Source organism: Nymphaea colorata, chromosome 7 (assembly GCF_008831285.2).
Source record: "Nymphaea colorata isolate Beijing-Zhang1983 chromosome 7, ASM883128v2, whole genome shotgun sequence".
NCBI lineage: Eukaryota > Viridiplantae > Streptophyta > Magnoliopsida > Nymphaeales > Nymphaeaceae > Nymphaea > Nymphaea colorata.
In genome coordinates this window covers 17,251,733-17,272,749 of record NC_045144.1, presented here as the reverse complement: position 1 = coordinate 17,272,749, position 21,017 = coordinate 17,251,733, and the positions used below count along the sequence as shown (strand labels likewise).

The 21,017-nt window shown below is 43.3% G+C and overlaps 2 protein-coding genes across 2 annotated transcripts; one reads left to right on the top strand and one right to left on the bottom strand.

The window, feature by feature from the left end:
* Positions 1–9,651: 9,651 nt before the first annotated feature.
* On the bottom strand, positions 9,652–13,761 carry LOC116257530 (glyceraldehyde-3-phosphate dehydrogenase A, chloroplastic). The gene is made up of 5 exons (XM_031634374.2): positions 13,549–13,761; positions 13,330–13,443; positions 12,063–12,364; positions 10,601–10,845; positions 9,652–10,462 (listed from the first exon to the last, which is right to left on the bottom strand). The coding sequence occupies exons 1-5, from the start codon at positions 13,597–13,599 to the stop codon at positions 9,960–9,962; spliced, it is 1,215 nt and encodes a 404-aa protein (XP_031490234.1). The 5' UTR covers positions 13,600–13,761; the 3' UTR covers positions 9,652–9,959.
* A 3,150-nt stretch (positions 13,762–16,911) lies between these two features.
* Positions 16,912–18,081, top strand: LOC116257965 (heavy metal-associated isoprenylated plant protein 35-like). Its single transcript, XM_031634995.2, has 3 exons — positions 16,912–17,045; positions 17,145–17,220; positions 17,379–18,081. The coding sequence occupies exons 1-3, from the start codon at positions 17,022–17,024 to the stop codon at positions 17,981–17,983; spliced, it is 705 nt and encodes a 234-aa protein (XP_031490855.1). The 5' UTR covers positions 16,912–17,021; the 3' UTR covers positions 17,984–18,081.
* Positions 18,082–21,017: the final 2,936 nt, after the last annotated feature.

Sequence of the window (21,017 nt, the reverse complement as noted above, 5' to 3'; positions counted from 1 at the left end):
CAACTTATTCTTCTTACATTTTTTTTTTAATACTCTTTACTAAGTGCTCAACAAATTAAACGCATTTATGAAAAGAAAGATGTCAACAAGTAAGCGTTTATAAGAGATAAAGCCAGTCTCAGACAGTGATTGTATAGCTGGCAAAATCAAGTTTCTCTTGCACGCGCGTGCTCACACACATCTGCACACCGTTATATAATATCTATCTATCTGTCTATCTGTATTGGCGTATGAGACATGGAAGGTTGTGGGGAGAAGGTAATCCATCTCAATCTGAGTTTCTTGTCATCTGAATGGAGCTGAAACTTATCACACAACCTTATCTGTAACGGACAAATTTGAGTCTTTGCTGAAGTGGTTGTCGAATAGCGACGGCTTTGTTTATCATGGGTGACTTCTCTCTCTCTCTCTCTCTGTCCCCGCCTGTGGGACGACGGGGGCCCAACGTGGGAATCAAGATTGGCTTGCCGGAAATAGAGGTAAACCGTGTCCTTTCCTCGCCGTTCATATATTCGTTTATATATCTTAATTGGTCTGACGCAAGCGACTTTTCTTTTATTTCAGAAAATTAAGAGGGCAAGTGCGGCCATGGATGCCCACTGCGGCGAAATGCAAGGAAATCCGTTTAGTGATCTTCACTCGAGGCCTAGTCCTCATCCATTTGGTTGACTACTGGATTATTTTGTTCCCCGCCGGCCTTTCTTGCTTTTTGTTTAGCCGAAGAACATTTTTAGACGCGTATCACAGAAAAGATAGGTCAAGGATTTCGACTCGACCAGGCTGCGAGAGACTTGACCGGGAAATTTCAGCTTCTCAACCAAATGAACTCAGGACAACCATCTCGGTCTGCCAGCCCGATTGCTTGTTCTTATCCAAACTCGAGGCTTCAGAGTTCACATTTGCTCAACCTCAAGCAACTTCACATGGGTAGAAATTTGATTCCATAACATAACCACATCAGCGTTTGTCCGTCAGCAGGCAAGCCAGGAATGGACTGGACTTTCGCCACGGATGCGGGCAAAAGCAATCAATTCAAAGGGGAAATGCCAAAAAGATATTTAAACTTCCCAAGCATTCTGACAAAATTAATAGACATAAGTCAGTACCAAACGGCTGCTGCTGCAACCCTCCCGGGGCCCAATGACGAATATAGAATTCAATGTGGAACTCAAGCAATGATGGGGAGATTTATTTGAATTCATATCTTCCAAATGCATAACTTTGAATTGATCAAAACAGTCTTAAAGAAATGTTAGGTGTGGCCGTCTCAGGTCAGAAAAACGAAGACGAGAAACTTGGACGACTCTAGTGGCAGCCCGTTGTACCTGTGCTAGGGGCGGCGAATGCCTGCTTTAATAAATTAGATGAAGTAGGTGCCAAGGCCATCTGCAAGGTAAATGCTGACGCCATGGCTGGCTTGTCCTAGAAAAAAGCATCCCCTTTAACCCCTAATTCAAGTTTGTGAGACTCGACATGCATGTGGGTCATAAACTCCGGCTAACGCATAAATGTTCTCGTTTTTGTTATACTTTAAACACGGTAGGTCATGTGCAGCCAGTCTCAAAGCTCATCTCGAAAGGATTCTGTCAAAGTGGGAGACACAGTTTCTCTAAAACGCAAAAGCCACATCTAAGATGCAAAACCTGAACAGTTAGTGATCGGGTGGGTTAATAAAGAAGGATGGGCTGGGAAACCGACGGTGTCGGCAGGAAGCTTTGCTGTCATGCAATTATTCCTCACGGCACAGCTCACATGGCTTGTTTGATTGCATCTTCGTTCTCGGGGAAAGGACGCTGGTACTTCTGGGTCCGATGCATTTAAAATTGGATGGAGGTTACCTTTTTGGCATTTAATCTATCGATTGACTAGCGCTGAGGACGGCGAGTTCCGTGTTTGAGAAAAAAAACGGATTGTCTGTGAAAGATTATATAAGGCTCTAATTGAGGGGCACAGGTTTGGTGCAAGGAATACAAATGGGGGGCAAGAGCCAAGAGATGCAATAACCTCCTTATGCGCGTAGTCAAACATTTGGTGGGCACGACGATGGGAACCCTTCGACCATGAAGGGGAAACCCACAAAAGGACCCATTTAGACGCAAACCTTTCAACCATCACAAAGCGACAATCGAACAGTGCAGTAGAACCTGGGGAACAATACACATTTTATGCAGAAAACCCTGCACCAAAAAAGAAACAAAGAAGACGGAGAGCTCCCTCCGCTTTAGCTGGGGGGACTCCGGTAAAGGCATGACATTGGATGTATGAAACTCTTCCAAACTTAAGAGGACCGTGTTGCAGAAGAGCGAGCGGCTCATGCTCAGGACCACTGCAAAGATTTACGTACTCCATTGACACGCTCTTTTGGAGTGCATGCCCCCCTCGCCATTAATACACAAATCCGTAACTTGGTATTCAGTAGTTGAAAGGGAGGCAGACGTGGGGAGAGGAGATGGGAGTAACTCGTATTCGTCATGACAAATGTGATTTGAGGGGCGTTTTGACTTTTGATTAACCTCCAAAGTAACTGGATGGTGTGAAAGTTCAACCCGTCCTACATCCTCAAATCAAAATATTTCACCAGTTTACTGTCCTACATCCTCAAATCAAAATATTCCACCAGTTTACTACTTTAATTGGAGGGTACGAAAACTCTTCAAGCATACTTGCATGTAAAAATGTATCGGGTGTGAAAACTTCGTTCCTGGTTTTAAAAGGGAAGACGTAAGGTAGCATTATGTTACTTCAAAATTTTCACCGCCCGTACAATGCATCATTTTTTTTTTCTAGTGGAAAAAAGCACTTTGCCTGAAATGTATGGTCATTGTTCACATCGTGTCTGCGTTGGTGTCAACACAACCAATACACATGTATAAGTGCTTATTTTTCAATTTTTAAATTAAGTAATTACTAAGTATTTCGGAAGATTTTGGAAATAGGACAATTGCCTATCTTTCCAACCCTCATGTCATCCAACAATGTTCTGGCCGAAGGTAGATCCAGAGGCCATTGGCAGATACTACCGAAATTGACTAAACATTTTTTCTGAAAAAATTTAACTTACGTGAAGCTACCATGTAACTTTTTTCATACTATCATATTAGAATCAAGCAAAGATGGTTTATATGCATTTACAGTTGTCCATGAGAGACGTTATAGCTCAGATACACCTGCATATACAATATAATACAGTAAATGAAGGATCTTCATGTAACTGCAGATTTAGTATCCCTATGATTGCGCATTGAAGAAGCTGGCTGTTGAATGTAAGCTGGCTGTCTCATCTTTTAGTATCCCTGTGATTGCGCATTGGAGAAGCTGGCTGTTGATGTAAGCTGGTTGTCTCATCTATAACAGTTGAAGGATAATTCTTAGCATAACTATCCTTAACATGCCCCCTCAATTTGATCGTGTGATCTAAAACGTTCAAATTGGCTCTGAATTGGTCATGGAGTGCAACGTTCAATTGTTTTGTTAAACCATCTGCAATTTGTTCATTAGACCAAAGAAATTGAACATTGATATGCCCCTTTGCTTATATGGTCTCTGACAAAATGAAAGTCGATTTCCACATGTTTTGTGCGAGCATGAAAAACAGGATTGGTTGCCAAGTAAAGAGCTCCAATATTATCGCACCAAAGTGTGAGAGTTGTGGCTGTTTTGAAGCCAAATTGTTGTAGTAAAGAATGATTCCAGAGTAATTCTGCAACTCCTCCTGCTAGAGACTTATATTCAGTCTCCGTACTGGATAGTGCTACAGTTTGTTGTTTCTTGAGAACCATGGGATGGCATTTCCTCCAAGGAATATCACACACCCTCCGGTCGACTTCCGATCGTTCAGACAGCCTGCCCAATCGGCATCGGCATAGGCTTGGAGAGTCAGCGGTTGGGAGGTTGATTTACAACACAAGCTATATCTTGGATTGGCTGATACATGTATTGGCAGACTTTATTGACTGAAAAAGAAAGATTTGGCCTGGTAAAGCATGCATATTGAAGTGCTCCAACTATGGAGCGGTAGAAAGTTTCATTGTCATACGGGAGTCCTTCCTTATGAAGTTTAAGAGAGGAACTCATAGGTGTAGTGGAGGCCTTTGCATTTTCCATATGAGTGCATCTAAGTATATTGAGTAAATAATTCCTTTGACTAAGGTAAATGCAGTCATTTAGATAGTGGACCTCAAGCCCTAAAAAATATGATAGCCGACCCATATCTTTGATAAAAAAATGTTGTTTGAGCTCACGAATCACCTTTAATATTACCTCTTTAGATGGGCCTGTTACTAGTATGTCGTCGACATAAACAAGAACGAAGGCTTTGCATCCTTGAGAAATGAATAGAGATGGATCCGAGGTGGAGATATGAAAACCCAGGTGTTGAAGGAAGTTACTAAGGCACATGTACCAGGCATGTGGTGCCTGTTTGAGACCGTATAAAGCCTTCACTAGACGGCACACATGAGTGGGGTGGGTGGGGTCTTCATAACCTTGAGGCTGCACCATATAAACCTTTTCAGTTAGAAAGCCATTTAAGAAGGCATTATCAAAATCTAGCTGACGGGTGTCCCATTTGAATTGAGTAGCTAAGGAGAGAAGCATGCTCACAGATGTGGGTTTAATTACCAGACTAAAAGTCTCATTAAAATCAACTCTAGCTTCTTGAAGATAACCTTTATCCACAAGCCGAGCTTTATGTCTGGCAATAGTGTCGTCAGGTTGGTATTTGTGCTTGTAAACCCATTTGGATCCAACAACATGAAAATGATCCTTTCGAGGTACTAGTTCCCATGTTTGATTTTGTTGCAGGGCATGAAATTCAGTATCCATTGCTCTACGCTATTCTGCATATTGAGAGGCTTCCTTATAATTGACATGCTCTTGAGTATGGATGATGGTTGGTGACTTGATGGTGACAAAAAGTTTGGGTTTTAGGCGGCCAGTCATCGACCGGGTTATCATGCGATGTGCATGAGAAGGTGCTGTTATGGGAGGTATAGAAGTTATGAAGTCGTTGGATGGGGGAGATGATGGTGAGGGAGTTGAAGAAGTGATGGGTTCATGATGTTGGGATGTCAGTTCAAATGGACTAGAGGTTCTGGTTGTGAAGTCTGATTAGAAGTAAGGTGATTTGGACCTTGGTTGATGGTAGGTGGAAGGTGAGGATGGTGGTGGTTTAGGTTTATCGGGGAAAGTGTCCACAGAAGGGCTATGACTGCTAGCAGTTTCTAGTCCTTGAAAGCCAAATTTGTTTTCATCAAAGAAAGCCTGATATAAGTCTTCCTTTCTTTTGGATCAAAGCTCATATACCCCTTATGTTTGATGTCATATCCAATAAAAACACATGCCTTAGTCTTGGGGTCCAATTTGTGTCTATTGTAATCTGTTATCACATGTAGAACCAAAGATTAGGAAGAGAGAGTAGTCTGGTCTATGTTTGAATATGATCTCATATGGCGTTTGTTGGCTGCCATGTTTTTTGGGTAAGCAGTTTATGATGAAAACTGCTGTTCGAAAAGCATAAACCCAAAAATGAGATGGCATTTTAGACCAGTGAATCATGCAAAGTTCCATTTCCACAACATGTCTATGTTTCCTTTCAACTAATCTATTTTGTTCTGGTGTGTACGGGCAGGAAAAACGATGGAAAATACCATGCTCAACCAAAAAACTTTCGAATTGAGTGCTGGTAAATTCTCTATCTGATTGGAGAATTTTAATTTTCTCTTGTAATTGATTTTCAACAATAGATTTGAAATCAACAAATCGTTTGAACACATCCAACTTAAAATTGCAGATAATGAAAAAGATGAATGAACGCAAGCACTCTTTAGAGATATGGCTCTAATACCATATTAGAATCAAGCAAAGATGGGAGAAAAGCCTCACTTTCACACCCTTGACGTGTGGGGTGAGTGTCTATTTATATTGACACATGTTAATGTTACATTTATAGTTGTCCATGAGAGACGTTATAGCTTAGATACACTTAGTATCACTGTGATTGCGCATTGGAGAAGTTGGCTGTTGAATGTAAGCTGGCGTCTCATCTATGACGGTTGAAGGATAATTTATAATTGTCCTTAACATATCAGACGTCCCATTAGGCTGGAAGAAGAACGCAACCAACCTGCATAAATAAATAGATAAATGTAAAAACAAGGATACCTCTTTTTTGCTCATAACTCTCTCTCTCTCTCACCATAACTTGTTTTTCAATCAATTCCCATTTTGTGGGCTCTCTCTCTCTCTCTCTCTCTCTCTCTCTCTCACACACACACACACACACACATACAGGCGCAGCACAGAGCCGTTTAGATTTCACATTTGTTTGGAGTCTTGGACAGACAGATTTGTTTTGTTTTTGAATTGTTGTTGGGGATTTTATTTTAGTTCTGGATTTTGATCTGGGACGCTAGTTGGATTAGGGTTTTGCTTGTCATCTGTTTGCACTATTCTTCATCAAACTGTTGCAGCAGTTTGTAGGAAGAACCAACTAACTAATCAGGCTAAAACTTCATAGCAGTACATCTTGCCTCGCCTAGACTCATAGAGCAGGAGCAGCAATAGCATTTATAGTCTTTTTAGCGAACTGAATATCTTCTTATAATACTGCGCTCATGCTATTTGAACTTTTCCTACTCCGATCAAAGTGGTTCAGCACTTCTCTTGAGATCAACCAGTGCAAAATCAGATGTCTTTAAATGCCAAGAGAAGAAACCAAGGGGCGAGGAATTTCGTGGACGTACAGTGACATTACATCAAGGCCGCTAAATGTACTTAGGCATGATTTTTCGGAAACAAACCATCACTATATTTTTGTTCATCTTATGCTAAAATGGATTGGGACTAATTCAGTACAATAAGCTGCATCGATGCCTATAGCTGCTCCCTTCTCAGCCTCAAGCTTGCTCTGCTTTGTGCACATAGGTGTTGAAGATTTGGGTCGAGTCCTGTAAATTAAGCTTCCTACAGTTGGGAGTTGTATTGGTGATGAAAGAGTCCAAGCTGTCCAGAACAACAGGTTCAACGGGTCTTGCATTCTTGCCAATTTGGTGGAAATATTTTTATGGATGTTGAAGATTTTATGATCGTTGTTGGCTTTTTCCATTTGCTTTTCTTGATCTTTATGTAAGGTCTACCATTAGCTTATTGCCTTGGTTGATTCTCCATTGAGTAATGATAAATATGCCTTATAAAACTCGTTAAATGATAAGAGAAAGGGAATCACAGCATGGTATCAAAGTGATAGACTCTTGGTTCATCGGTTACTGTTTCTTGGCTATCTACCTTCATTTGTTGTCACCATGACAGAAGAATTCAACAATGGAACCCAGCTCTAGAGTGGTTGAAAAAAATCATGGTGCAGAAGAAAACCCAGCTCTACAAACGAAATCACTTTCATGCTCCTAAATTGCAGCAATTACTTGACATGGTCAAATTATGCAATGCTATATTTGAGCGGCAGGAACAAACGTGATTACATCATAGATGGTCTCCCCAAGCTAACTGAAACTGATCTTTCATTCAAGGAATGGAGATTGACTTATCACCTTGTTATGTCGTGGTTATCAACTCCATGGAGCCCCAACTCTGGTTTTCTCTTTGCCGAGGCTGCTCATCAAATATGGAAAAAGGTGAAGGAGCTTTCTAGTAAAAAGAATGACATAACATACATTGTATCAACTCTCGCAAGGCATTCGGAATCTCAAGAAGCAAAGCCAGAATTTCTGCTGCCATTTAGGAGATCTTCAGGGTATGTTGAATGAACTTGATTTTCTTGTCAACGTGTCCATTACTCTTAGAAGAGCAAAAAAGTGTGTGAGCAATAGAAAATCTTGGAGCTTCTTATGAGTTTAGGCCCAGAAAATGAGCACATCCGGAGCCAAATTTTGATGTGCCAATAACTGCCATCCTTAAGTACTGTTTGTTTCATTCTGATGAAAGATGAGTGAAGGAAATGTATAATGCTTCTAAAAGCTGATTCCACAAAAGAGAACTCTAGTGATGTCGAACAAGTTGCACGTTATGATAATGACACAAATGGAGAACATAAATAGAAGAACCCTCTAAAAATGGTTCTGTTCTCACTGCAAAAAGGAGGGACATACCAAGCAGAGGTGTTGGTTTCTCACTGGGAAACCAACGACCATGAAACAAGAAAAAAAGGAGAAGGAAAGTTCGACCACCATCGGTAAAATTGTTGCGGCCAAGAATGTAGATGCAACAAGTCTACCTCAACTCTTGTAAAAAATAAATGAACTCCTCCAAAACATCAACGAAAATCATGCCAAAGTTCTGCAAGGTGCTATTGCCGCTTCAGCCAGAATTAACTCCCACAAACATTCTACAGGTAATGCCTTTCCGTCCCTCACACAGATTTTTAGATTGTAGACATCGAAGCTAGTGAACATATGACCATGAGCTGCAATAATCTTAATAATTGTTCATATATGACTAGTCAAATTCTACTACTATTGCAAATGGTTCCAATATTCACGTTTTCTAGATGTTATATTTGATGAAAATCATCCTTTTTTCTCTCACCATACCAGCCAGAAGGAGGATAGTTTGAACCATGACAAGATAGTTTTGCGGATATCTTTGAGAATGAAGACTTTGATGTGATGATTACCCATCATAGTGATAGTAACCAAGAAGAAAGAGAGGAAAACATCGACTCCGCTCATGAAAGCATTGAGTGATCAGGTCCAAATGGACCCCACTGACAGCACGTTAGTACCTAATGAGATGCACTTGGAGACCATTGAATCTCATCCTTCTGAACCTCCAATAAGGACACCGTCTTGGACCATCCAGCCTCCTAAATACTTCAAAGATTTGTCACCTATTCTGTAATTACCCATCCGTTAGAAAAGTTTTTGAGCTACCGTCAATCTCCCTACACGCCAGGTTTCCTTGGTAAGTCAAATAGAGAAACAAAACGACCCACCCACAAATCAAGAAGCGATCAACAAACATGGGTCCAAGCAGTGCATGAAGAACTCGGGCTTGCCAAGCATCCAACATTTCCAACCGATCTTTCAATGGATAGAGATTTGTCGGTTCCCGGGTTAGGGGAGTATCTCATTCCTCTGAATTACCTCGTGATTTTCTAAACTTCCATGTCACCCACATCACCAACTGTCTGATCTTAAAAACTACTACCAAATAGATGGACCATCTCGCACCATAATCAATAACATGGCCTTCAACAAACATGCACTTATCAGATTCCACAGCCTTGCACCAAGGGCTACCGAGCCAACGAAGACGCTCATTTGAGATGAGTTATTTTAAAAGACTAGCATGTTTTCAACTTGAATTAGTATAACCTCCTAAAAGTCGGCTTGGTTCTTTTTCTTTGTGATTGGAGTGTTGCATTCACACTCGAGTTACAAGGGGGCACGTTCATACAGCAGAAGGCGAGTATCTAAACAAGCAGATATATCCATGTTTGTGTGAATGTAAGAGTTTGGCATTCACTTCTTGTATAGCATAAGCTTTAGTTAGCTTCTACCAAAAAAGGGCTTCAGCTTCGTAATTATTCTAATGCATCTCCTGTAGTTTCTGAAGCGAATTGCGTAACTGTATTTTCAGTAGTGTTGCTCGTTAGTTGGAGTACCAATGCAAATATGCGGTTTGGCCAAGCCGACGAAAGAGTAGTATAGAGTTTATTTTTTAAGTCATAATCAATACAGTTGCAGAGAACAGGGAAATGTGGGGACTCTCCAAGCAAAGACTTCACAAAGCAAAAAAGAAGAATTGAGAAGAAGAAAGATGGGGAGGCGAAGGTGGAGGAGCTTTGGCCAAAAAAGAAAAAAATAAATGCAAAGGCAGACCTGCGAGAACGCCCGCAGAATGAGGTCGATCTAAATTCATGGCTCCCTCTTTCTCTGTCTCACTCTAAGAGGGGCGGTAGGAGTTGATGGGAGCAGCACTGGGTGTTGCTGCACCGGTTGACATCACTTCCAGTTAGCGGCGACGATGTCAGCGAGGTCGACGACCCTCTGTGAGTATCCCCACTCGTTGTCGTACCAGGCGATCACCTTCACCATGTCGTCGCCCATCACCATGGTCAGCGACGCGTCGACGGTCGACGACACGTCGGAGCACCTGAAATCGACGGACACGAGGGGCTCGTCGCACACCGACAGAATGCCCTGCAGCTCCTTGTCCGCGCTCTCCCTGAAGGCGGCGTTCACCTCCTCCGCGAACGTCTTCTTCTGCACCTGCACCACCAGATCCACCACCGACACGTTGGGCGTCGGCACCCTCAGCGCGATTCCGTTCAGCTTCCCCTTGAGCGTCGGGAGCACGAGCGCCACGGCTTTGGCCGCGCCGGTAGACGTAGGCACGATGTTCAGAGCTGCGGCCCTGGCCCTCCTGAGGTCGCGGTGGCTGGCGTCCAGCAGCCTCTGGTCCCCCGTGTAGGAGTGGGTCGTCGTCATGGTCCCCTTGATGATGCCTGCAAGCCAGGCTCACTTGCGGTGAGTAATGAACTGCCGGCAGACTCTGCCGCACTACTTTATTCTAAAGGAAGGAATGAAACAGAGCAACCGTAAAGATGATTGTCATGAAATTCTCCTTGTGATCGACAACTCACCAAACTTCTGGTCGAGGACCTTGACGAAGGGGGCGAGGCAGTTAGTGGTGCAGGAGGCGTTGCTGATGATGACATCGTCGTGGGAGTAGGCATCAGCGTTCACGCCAACCACGTAGGTGGGGATGTCTCCCTTGCCGGGGGCGGTGATGAGCACCTTCTTCGCCCCTGCCTCTATGTGCTTCCCTGCACCTTCCTTGTCCACGAACACACCCGTTCCTTCTATCACCAGGTCGATGTTCATCTCCCTTGGAAAAGTTGGAAAGAAAAAAACAAACCGCAAAATGGGTTGTTTCGTCAGAACATAGCTCATCTAGCCAGGAAAGCCATCAAGTAAGTAGATTGAGGTAACACAGCAAGGGCCTCCTTTCTAAAAGCCTGGCTAAGAAAATTCTCTTGCCAATTTTTGGACATGGATCTCACTTATTGATAATAATTTTGTCAAATTTCTGGGCAGGAACCAAACGAATGCTTCAAATTCCTTCAGATCGAATTAGTTCAAGGATGGGATCTAGCAATCGATCAAGGGATGGTGGCCCGTGAAATACAGAATCTATCGTAATGTGTTCCATGAACTGAGCCATCGGCACTACTAAGGACAGTATAAATTCTCCCTGCTTGGAAATCTAGATTTTAATAGTACTGCCAATGGGTAATCATGTATGTGTCATCCCTGGTACTCGCGGGCCAACTAGGGCGACGCAGAACCGAAAAGCCCCATTGAGCTGAGATTAGATTCAGCTCAATAGAAGCACGACGCCGCTCAAACTCACTCATTAAAGCACTGGTGATGAGCAAAGTCAAGCTGAAGTGGATCAAATATTGGATAGAATTCAGCAAAGCTCATCCGCTTGCGATTTATCTATGCCATCTTTTCTTTCCTAACAGAAGAAAACAGCTTTAGGAACAACGTTTGCCTTCATTTTGGCCAATGAAGCCTCCAGTTCCGATCCTGTTTCCTGATTACATCTTTAATTTGGCGAAATGACAACAATAGCCCCCCATTCTATAAGCTTAAAGCTCAACCACCAAGTATTCAAGCTCGAGATGTAAACGTGTGGGCGTGGAAGCTGCACGCAGAACTCGAACCGTGGAAGTAATGGCTTCTCAGATCAGCTCTTCTACAGCACTACCTACAACTGAAGCTAGAGGTGAAACACAAGGTGTGACAACTCCAAGGCACCTAGCAAGTGCCTATGTTCAGGTGAGGCAGTATATGATGCTTTTAACAGAAGGGACATTAGAGACAATTGTCCTAATCTGCGAAGAAGGAAGATTGATGGGAGATAGAACAGACAAGACTCACAGGACTGCTGCTCAATCTAGGAACTAACAAAAGAAACTGTAGCAATGCAAGAATCAGGTAGAAAAATAAAGCAGAAAGGGAATATAATGCTGTCGCATGAGTTTCAGGCTCAAATATTTCGGAGAAGACTTGCAGAAGAAAGGTCGTCCGAGTGCTTACTTCCATGGAAGAGTGAGGGGGTTTCTGCTGGAGACAACTTTGATGACCTTGCCGTCGACGGAGATTGCATCATCACCGACGGCCTTGACGTCTGCCTCAAAGGTTCCGAGGGTGGAGTCGTATTTGAGGAGGTGAGATGCTTGCTTGACACCTCCAGTGTCGTTGATGACAATGACATCCAGGGGCGAGTCCTTGCGTCCATGCCAGCACCTGAGGAAGTTTCTCCCTATCCTTCCAAAGCCATTGATTGCTACTTTAAGCTTTGCTTCAGCCACTCCCTTCTTGTACCCAGACCCGCCAATCTTCCAAATCCAAACAAACAGAACTTAAACTACAGAGCAAGGAGCACCACAGCATGCCCGTGATGCAGATATTCTAATTGCATGCCCACTGTGCAATGCAGCAGACAGGTTTAAACAGTTGCATGCTTCCAAGAAGGTTTATTAAACAATTATGTACTTCCAAGAGCTAACAATGTATGAGACAGGGCAACCCAAACAACACATAGCATGCATAACTACCTGTTATGCCCTTGACAAACTCTGCGACCACAGAACTTATGCAACTGCCAATATGAATGTTTGAATGTTTTGGTGCATGCATTGGTCGACTATGGTTTGCTCGGTTGAGCTCCACAAGGCTCAGGAAAGTAGGACTATAGCGTTTGCGAGAATGTTGCTTGATGGAGCATAACAGAGCACCACGGGACCTGTTCGACGCTTTCATAAAGTAAATGGCTGTAACGGAAAAGATGTTCGCTCTGGAGAGAATGACTTGATTTCAGGATTGTGGCTCTCAAGTTGGTGGCACCTATTCTTTTCCTTGGTCCAGTGTCCTTTTGTGGCTCTCAAGTTGGTGGCACCTATTCTTTTCCTTGGTCCAGTGTCCTAAGGACACTGGACCGACAAAAGAGGGCATGCAGGGGAGCGGCTAGGTAGAGACTAAAAGTGCAGCATTTTGCTCTGAAGGGGGTGGCTTGTGAGAGTCCTCAATACCCACGCCCTCTATCGAAGGAAAGGCTGTATAGTCACTAGTCAGACAAGTAGTACTTGGACCCATTGGCACCAAGAAAAGCGTTTTTCACACGAAATCCATGCAGTGTTTAGTACTTGCTACCACGATGGTACACAAGGAAGAGTAAGACAGAGAGCAGCAGAAACATGGTGATTGTTACAATCCATAAGAAAAGGAAATGTGGTCATAAAAAATTCGAGTAAAAGCTATGGCAAAAGGATAAAGGAAAAAGAGCATAGTTGGTGTCACTAACCGCAGAAGTCTGGAATGCGATCACAGAAAGGAAGTCATCTGATGATTTTCTCGTAACAGGAAAGGATGCCGAGCTCCTTAGCCCCGAGAACTCCGAGAAACCCTTGGCAGAAGCCTGCACATTTCACACCACAACCGTTAATTATGAATGGGCGAGACAGGAAAAACGAAAAGGGGAGGTGAAGATGAAGATGGAATCGAAGGGAAGAAGAGAGGAGACCTGGACCGAGGCATTAGCTACAGAGGCCACAGAGAGAGTAGCCGACGCCATGCTCGCCGGGGGACAATGGGCAAGAGCAGGGGCGAGAGCTTCACTTGAGGAAAAGATATGTAGAGAAAGGGAGAGAGTGAGGAGGAGGATTTTTTTGGGACGGGTGGCGGAAGCGAGAGGAGAGGAGGAGGGGAGGGAGGGATGAGGTTGTGGATAGCCTCACGTTGAATGAATGGCCGTGCTTTCGAGTGGGTACAAAACCCAGGGCCACTATATAAGCTCCGGCGGCAGCACAGAAGAGGATTATGTTTGTGTGGTGGTGAATGGGGACACCAACACTTTCTCTGTGGCTTGTGGCTGCTCTTCTTCCGGCGTTGCATGAGTGATACTAGCCAGTGACTATGTGTGTGTGCGCGCGCGCGCGAGCGCACTGCATAGGGGCGGGCCTGCTTGCATGTGTGTGACAGTGTGAGAGTTAGAATAGCGTTGCTTCCAATGATTGTTGGAGACTTAAGTCACATGTAGCTTATTTTCCTTGAACGTTGTGGAGTACATTTTTTTTTGGAAAACTTTTCAAAATTTATTTCTTTTTCAGGTAGACAGTTGGTTATTAGTTCCAGTGGATGGTTGCCCATCAACTGAATGCAATGGCAACTTCTAGTCAAGCATTGATTAAGCTCTGGACCTTCTCAAATACTGGAGAATGGGAGGCTTTAGCTCGACAATGAACTGCCAATTGCTTACTAAAACAGTAAATCGTCTAGTTGATCGGTTGCTGGTTCTCCAATCAAATCTTGAAACAGTTATATATATATATAAAGAAAATGCTTCGGCCTCTTCAAAATATCGCCCCCTGCAAGCAGAGTCTTTTTTGCTGCAAGGCGTAGAGTGCTCCAAACTGCTCTGAAGCTACGCAACTGATGCCCACCCTCGATCCATTTGACACGCATATCGCACACCTGTCATACTAACACGGCACTATAGAATATCATTAATTAAATATCGCCAAACAGGGTTCATTCCGCTCGACTGATATTTCTAAATGATGTGTTAGAATATTCTTATAATTAACAACTCGCTTCTTGCATTGATTCTTCTTGAAGTGCCTCATAAAGTATTTTTAATTAATGTCGTACTCTATATAATGTGACCGTTAACTGACACTCATCCATACCATGACAAAAAGGGCGCACAGTATCATCTTGAGTTGCACGGACAAAAAAAATGCAATATAATGACCGGCACAAATAAATCAAAGACTGCAGCATAATGATGCTTTTGAAATTAATTAACATGCATTTTTTTGCGCCCATTATTGAGTACATAGCGAATAAGAGTGAAGAGATCGCGGAAATGCCTTTCTGATTCGCCTAGCTTATAATTCTGATAATTATGGGTCGCCACGGGATGACGGATGCTGTTCGGATCCGTTCTGTGAAAAATGAAAAATGAAAGATGAATATGGTCGCGTATAGCCAAATCGGTGGAGTCGTCCAACAAGAAGAAAGGCGTTCAAACTCGGACATTTGGAGACCGAACCTGCGAATAACTCAAGAAAAGGACAGACACGAAGTCAAAAGGGAGCTAGGATCTTGTGTAAGCCTTATGTACCTAAAATCCCAATACTTTAAGCTGTTGTATCAAATTTAACCAAGTAGATGTGCTCTACTTAGTTAATCTGAGTTATTTGTGGAATAATTGGCAATTTTCTAAGACACTATGAATTAAAAGGCATATTTTTATAACAAGCTGTTGATCATGTAGATCGCATCTGTACATGCTGAAATGAAGCCTCAGCAATCCACTATACGTGAAAAATGGAATTCATGTACATAACAGCTTTGGGTTAGATTTGCAGGATTGGCTGTATCCATGGCGATGCTCTCTCACTTTCATTCTCTAACGCACCAAGAAAAGAAAACCGAAGAAGTGAAGAAGACAGAAAGATTTAGGTAGTTAATTTGGAAACAGGGTTCTCTTACATTCACAGGTGCCACCTTCCTCCCCTTTCATAACTTGCTGATTCCCATGCATCTTCGGATTTGGTAATTTTTCGCCGCCGCCTTCCTCTGCTGTTACACTTTTTCTTCTTTTTTATGAAGCCCTCAAAGTTAAAAACAGACAACATATTTGACCACCTCCTCATCCGCAAAAAAGCGAATGCGAATACGAGTTCTGACTAACTACGTCTCGTGTGAACGTTCGGGTTTTGTTTCTTTCCGCAAAGTTTGCATGCCCTCCTCTTTCTTTTAGTTTTACTACACACTGCCTGAGAGAGACGCTGTTGGTTGGCTGAGTGAGATGAGGCTGAGGCACCCCGTCCTTCCTCTACCAGGCTGACCATGAAAAAGCAGGCCGCGGCTTAACCTGAAAGGCTCCACCTCCATCAGGTGTTCTCCCTGCTGACTAATGGCCACGTAATATCAATGAGCAGTCAACAGCCCGATCGTCCTCCGTTTCGTTAAAGTTAGCGCGCGTTTCCTTTGCCATTAAGGGAGTTAGAAGACGCAGCGGCATCCTAATTTTCTCATCCTTTTGAGTCGTCGATCGACTGAACGCACTGGCAGTGTAAAAGGCATCCATCCACGCATTTCCTATCACCCCGGGCCCCGGCCATGCATGTCTCAAACAATAGGCGGCGCTTCGGCCTCTTTGTCCCTCTACATTATTTTTAATTATTTCTCCATATTCTTGTAATTGCTATGATCGTCAAAGCTGACAGGCACCACTTTTGATTGCATGACATGGCTTGGACTTAGAACATTTTGAAATGAGAAGGATTCATGATCCTTGTGTGTCGGTCAAAAGCTTGAGAGAAAACGATGTGCTGAGTCGAAGGGGATAGATCAAATCTTGACTCTCGAAAATTTTCTTCTAAGGTGCAGATCTAGGCGGGCCTATTGGTCGTGGAAATGGCAGATAAAAAGTAAAGGAAACTTTCTTTTATATGTGTAGCTACCTTTTACTTGTGATCTCATAAAAACACAGAAAGTTCTTGTTTTCGTATGAAAAAGGGCATAGTTTTCGCTAACTAGTTGAAAAATAAAAACATTTAGGTAAAGATTGGTGCGAACGCAGACAAGCCGCTCGCCGGTCGATCTGTTCTTCTGAATGAATGAGCATTAAGTTTTAAACTCTTCTCGAAAGATAACAGCTGATTGGTCCAAATATTCCATGTTGAATGGGGGGACAGTCAGAATTTCTATCCTCTCACACGTGTACAGACGTTAATAAAGGGGAGGCTTTGTTGGGGAATATGGCCAGTCGAGCGATCGCCCCTCGGTCTAAGCTAGGTGTCGCGGGACCCAAGCATTATTCAGCTCCAGCCGAGACTATAAATTTGGAGAGAAGGGCCGGTGCTCTGCCCAGGGCGCGTCTTCCAGTTCTCTCTCTCTCTCTCTCTTCGGTTGCGTTCGTCGGGTATTCCCTTCTTCCGCGGTCGAGTCTGAGCATCAAAAGCTGCTTCGTCGCCAGAAGGATATATGGACAACCAACAAGACTTGAAGGTGCGGATTTGGAATCCCTTCTGATATGTGCAATCGTCTTTCAACTTTTCTCTCTTCATGGGTTGAAATATTATTGATACATTTGATGCTTTACTTCAGAAGTGGGAACTGAAGGTAGCCGTCCACTGTGACGGATGCGCAAGGAAAGTGAGGAAGGTTTTGCAACGCATTGATGGTACGTAAACAACTTTTTTTTTTAGGTCGATTTCTCATGGATTTTCGTTTTCCTCATTCAAACCAACAGTTTTCCAGTACTTGGATGCTCGTAGAAGTAAAATTTTGGACTAAATTTTGTGGGTGCCTGTTTCTGGTGGTGGTTGTGGTAATCGACAGGGGTATACAGGGTGAGCGTGGATTCTGCAAAGCAGAAGGTGACGGTCGAGGGCGATAGCAAATTGAATCCTGATGTCCTCGTCAAGAAGTTGGCGAAGACAGGCAAGCCTGTCGAGTTGCTGCCGGAGGTCGACCCGAAGCAGAAGCCTTCTTCCGATGAGAACAAGGCAGAGCCGTCCCCGCAGAAGGATGGTGGCGACAAAGAAGAGAAGAAGAAAAAGCCAGAAGATGCAGGAAGCGAGCAGAAAGGAAAGAATACAGAGAAGGATAAGGATGGTTCTGCCTCCGTAACCGGCGACACCACTGCTTGTGATGTTGTTCAATCAGCCAAGGACGGTGGCTATGTTACGGAGATTAGGCAGGATTTGAGCCACCCTCCTCCACCAGAGAGCCTTGGTTTCTACCCTTTCAATCCCAGTGTGGTTCAATACACGGTACACTATCACACGGTCGATCCATATGCGGTGCACCCTTACAGGCCAGGTCAAGCGTTTTGCTGCGAGATGCCGGGCCATTGCCCGCCACCTGCCTACCCTCCGGCAAATCTTCATTTTAATACCGACATGTTCAACGACGAGAACACCGGCAGTTGCACGTTGATGTAAGGGAAGCTAGCCGTCCAGTCTGGTTGGTTGTTCTTATCCTTTTGTCAGTAAGACTAGTTCTTGTAGACCAAAATGCAATGTCTCTCTTTTATTTAGAACTAGCAAAAGCTGCAGCACACTCAACTTTAGATAGGTTAGGTATCACAGTCTCCTCATGTACGTTGCTGATTGTAAAAATTAACCGATACTATTAACAACCTAATATTGATTCTTCGTCCTTGCCTTTGTTGCCTTCATTTTGGTTGTTGGATTGCAAATTACTTATTAAAATAAAATAATAATGAACGGGAAGCTTCAAATGTCTGGTCTCTCTGTTATGGATCAATGCTTTACCGCGTGGGTCGTGGAGTTGGTTGGATGCCGGTTTACGATTTAAGAGCTGGAGTAACAAAGTATTATGGTTTCTATTCGATACTGACGGATGTCGTTCTTCCAAATTAAACAACATTCTCTTTCGAACCTGTCAACGATCGTACATAGTGGCTGTTGCTAAAATTCGAATGATTTCCTAAAACTAGCTTCCGATACGAAATTTTGAGCATTTGGAGATACTCTCAATATTTCCAAGAAGACGACTGTAACCAAACAGTCTCTGTAACTAAAGCACAACCTGCTCGTTACATTCGCAACAATTCAAATATTACTTTCCCAGGTGAAAAAACATTAGATGCTCTTTCTTGCGAAGTGCAATCATCTTTATGTTTGGGTGGTTATGCTGAATGCGTCACGTAGGGTAATGCCAAAAAATGCAGATTGCTGTGAGTTTCACCGCTGATGGAGCAGTTTTGAGCAAAACACTCATCAAGCAGACCAAGTCCTCGTTGAACCAGAAGAGATGAGATCTTATGCTTGTCCCAACTTGGGAGAGTAGAGTATGATCCTTGGTGTTTGGCAAGTCGAAACAGGGGACATAGTGTTTGCAAGGACCTGTTGGTTTCCAGCACTGTCTGGTTCAAACTGAGTAATTGGATGCTTCAAACTTGCTTCTGCTGAAATGGTGGTTGACTCAAACGCAATTGAGAACTCTAATGGATTTTGCATTCAGAGCATTCATCACTGGCGGGCACATGGCGTTGTACTGGTTCAATGGCTGTATTGCACAACAGCACAATGCCTTCCTGTTCGGGCTGTTAGATCGAACTTTTCCAACTAAGATCTTTTCGGGGAAGCTAGCTGAGAATTAGCCAGCTTGTTCGCCAAGGACGTTAGAAAAGAAAAGGAAATAGCAGTGGAAAAAGAAGGGTTTTTCTTTTCAGTATGTAGTCCCTTTTAGCTTTTTCTTCTCCACTCAACAGCTTTGGTATTAGATATCGGGCTGCTGGCAATGGCTGGATGGATTTTTCTCTTGGCTTTCAACAACTACAAAGGGTCAGTTGGTCATGTCCCGTGAAAGAGTTGCCATAGTTTATTTAGCCTTGATCAGTCCTATCGTAGTGCATAGTACCCTTTGGGCATTTTCATCGACGACCAACGAATTAAAGTTGGTGAGCTTTGGTGCGTGGTTGATTATTTTATGACGATTGATGTATCCTAAAGATGCTTCCAAGCTTTCTTTCTTTTATCTCCTTTTTCCTTTTCTGTTCCTTCTTTTTGCCCTTTATTGGCACTGCTGAGGGGTTAAACCGAAGATTAATGGGATCGGAACAAAGGCCTGAGGAGCAATTCCAGATGTTCTACGGGTGGATAGGAAAAATTAACTCATTTGACCTATATTAGTGCCTGCTGTTTAGATACCTTTGGGGTTCTTTTGAGCACCAATTGGATTTTAATATGAAGGGATACTGGTTTCGTATGATGAGATGATTTTTATTACCCAAGCAATACCGGCAGATCAATTCCCATGGCGAAGACAAAGCGACGCTTTTCATGTCTCTCCTTAATTTATTAATAAGATATACATGGTACAACGATCTTAGTGAAAATGGCAGCGAAATTTCTAGGTGATTAGGGTTTTCATTGCTCCGTGCACAAAAGGTTGAAGCTTTCACCCAACCTCTTATCCTATTAGGAGTATATGACTTGCTTTCAGTACTTCAGGGTGCCGTCCATCACCGTGCTTCAACTTGCATGTCAACAACTTTCTCTTGCCCCAACTGTTATTGCACCAACCCACTCGAGAATAAGGGAAATTGCAGCCATTTGTCATGCGTTATCATGGATATCAACAAGGGCGTGAGCCGGCTACTAGTCTGAGCAAGACAGAAACTAGCACTGCTGAGCCACACACACAACGGTATATCATCGTCATACAGTAGCATCGAGTGAAAACTAAATTCTGTGACACTGTGCGGCTCGATCACTAACGTAACATATTCGGGTTTTAAGCGTTAATAAATTCCTTAACGGGATTTACGGACGTCATCATAAGAAAGCAGTGATCGGTGCTTCCTACTGAAGTTAATGGTCTGATGCCTCAAAGTTGATTCAGTAGAAGAAAGGCGGTAGCTTGTTGCGGGCATCTAAAGCCAAGAATTGAAGCATAAATCCCTCCACATCGAGCGTCGTTCTTTTAGCACATAATTGAGGGCTACATTCTTGTTAAGCTCTTTTAAGAAGAATGTCGCCCTACACTTCCCCGAGATATGATTGTGGGCACCCTCGGTGTGTCTGGTGAAAGATGTCCATGCAAAAGGAGTCCCTTTCTCCCGGTGTATATTCTACGTCCTCTACTTTTGTCCCAATTTGACGATTTGGTTAGTTCAGGTTAAGAGAGACGTGAAAAGGTAGATGCCGATGGGACAACACATCTGGGTCCGAGAGAACGTATCTCCCCCCCGCAGTTGAAAGTACCAATTCATGGCCCTGTAGCAAATAAGTGCCATCACTGTGCTGAGAATAATATGAAAACCGTTTAAACGAGAAGAAAAAAAAAAAAAAGAGAAGGGGCTTCTTTTATTTGTATGTGGCTGAACAGAGATGAGAAATCGCCATCAAGATGGTTTCCTCTTTATCGTTTATAAAGAAAGCACTTCCGTTTATATGTGGTTTCCCCTGTTGATTGAGGGTTTAAGAGCACTGGCCTGCATGAACCCGA